The 1,475-nt window shown below is 40.4% G+C and overlaps 1 protein-coding gene across 1 annotated transcript in view; it reads right to left on the bottom strand.

The window, feature by feature from the left end:
* Nucleotides 1–927, bottom strand: part of LOC106536133 (TRAF2 and NCK-interacting protein kinase) — a gene marked incomplete at both ends in the record, with an annotated part of 56,121 nt that extends 55,194 nt beyond the window's left edge. The window contains 1 exon segment of the mRNA XM_014033331.1: nt 862–927. Within this exon segment, the coding sequence (XP_013888785.1) occupies nt 862–927 (66 nt within the window).
* Between the last annotated feature and the right edge of the window lie 548 nt (nt 928–1,475).

Here is a 1,475-nt window from a genome sequence, read left to right as displayed (position 1 = left end):
ATAATCGATGACTAATCGATTAATAAAATAATCGATGACTAATTTAATAATCGATTAATCGTTTTCTTTTTGTTGTTGTTCTTTACTTTGTTTTTTTCTCCAAACATCTTTGACACCTTCCACTGCCACGTCTGCCTTTCTGTCGTTGACACACATGCACAGTAGTGGTATTAGACACTGTACAGACAGGCTGTGGTATCATGGCTACCTGACAACAGAGCTCAACGTGTGGTTAGGTTAGACAGTAATCATACATTTAGGTCCGATCATGAAGGGTTGAGAAGAGATCACTATCTGGTCTATCATTAGGTGTTAATAAAACTTAAAGGACGACTCACCTTACACACCAGTCAACTCAACTACGCTACAAAACTACTTCCTCACAGTCTTTTCACAATAGAAGCACGTTAAAGTCTCCGTGCAGTAACGTCTCCATTATAACGTAACACGTTAAATCTAACCGTGCATGTCACAGAAGAGGTGTTTACTATTCAGCGATGGTGAAAACGGGATGTTTTTTTAAACGTCAGATCATATAAGCAGCTGAAACACACCACCCACCAACAGTTGTTCCAACAATAACGTTAGCATGCTAACACACTTAGCGGTGCTACGAGGAAACGTGTCCCCAGGGAAACAGTTCACTGTCGGCCGCGACTAAACGTTCCGTACGTGTTCAGGTTATTTACACCTGTATTCAGAGAAGTCACATCATAACAAAAATAAAAACCAGTTTTTGGTACAAAACGGTATACCACCCAGCACTACGATTAGTCAACTAATCAAAAAACTAATCTGTGGTTAATAAATTATAAAAACAATCATTTGTCACAGCGCTAGTCTGCACACAGGTCCACTCACCTTGTACACCTGACCGTAGGTTCCATTACCCACCACCTCCACCAGTTCAAAGATCCCAGCTGGGTCCTGGAGACAGAGACAGGAGACAGCACTGAGTCAGGACAAACACAACCCTTATTTATTTAATTATTTATTTATTTATTTATTTTTTTTTTCTTTAATGAAACGTTTCGTCTCTCCTCCAACAGACTTCTTCAGTCTGAGAGTTTCAGGCTAAATTCAGGCTTTTAAGCCCTGCCTCCATGTGACTGATACTCACATCACATGGCTATCGTTGACACCTAATTAACACCTATGGGGTGGAGGGATACTGGCGATAGCAGCGCTGTAGGAGGGGGACAACTGAAAGCGGAGGCCTCCACCTCTGTTTAATGATGGACGGTCTTTCTTCACAAAAATGTCTTCTTTTACTCCTCTGAGTAACCCTAACCTGAGAACATCCTCATCTCTGATAAAAAACCTGAATTTAGCCTGAAACTCTCAGACTGAAGAAGTCTGTTGGAGGAGAGATGAACCCGTCCAGAAGACCTATACTATTTTTTTCCTTTTCTTTCTTTCTTTCTTTCTTTCTTTCTTTCTTTCTTTCTTTCTTTCTTTCTTTCTTTCTTTCTTTC

This window comes from Austrofundulus limnaeus, unplaced genomic scaffold (assembly GCF_001266775.1).
Source record: "Austrofundulus limnaeus strain Quisiro unplaced genomic scaffold, Austrofundulus_limnaeus-1.0 Scaffold1697, whole genome shotgun sequence".
Lineage (NCBI taxonomy): Eukaryota > Metazoa > Chordata > Actinopteri > Cyprinodontiformes > Rivulidae > Austrofundulus > Austrofundulus limnaeus.
The sequence above is the reverse complement of the archived record's forward strand: the minus strand, read 5'-3'. Positions and strand labels throughout refer to the sequence as shown.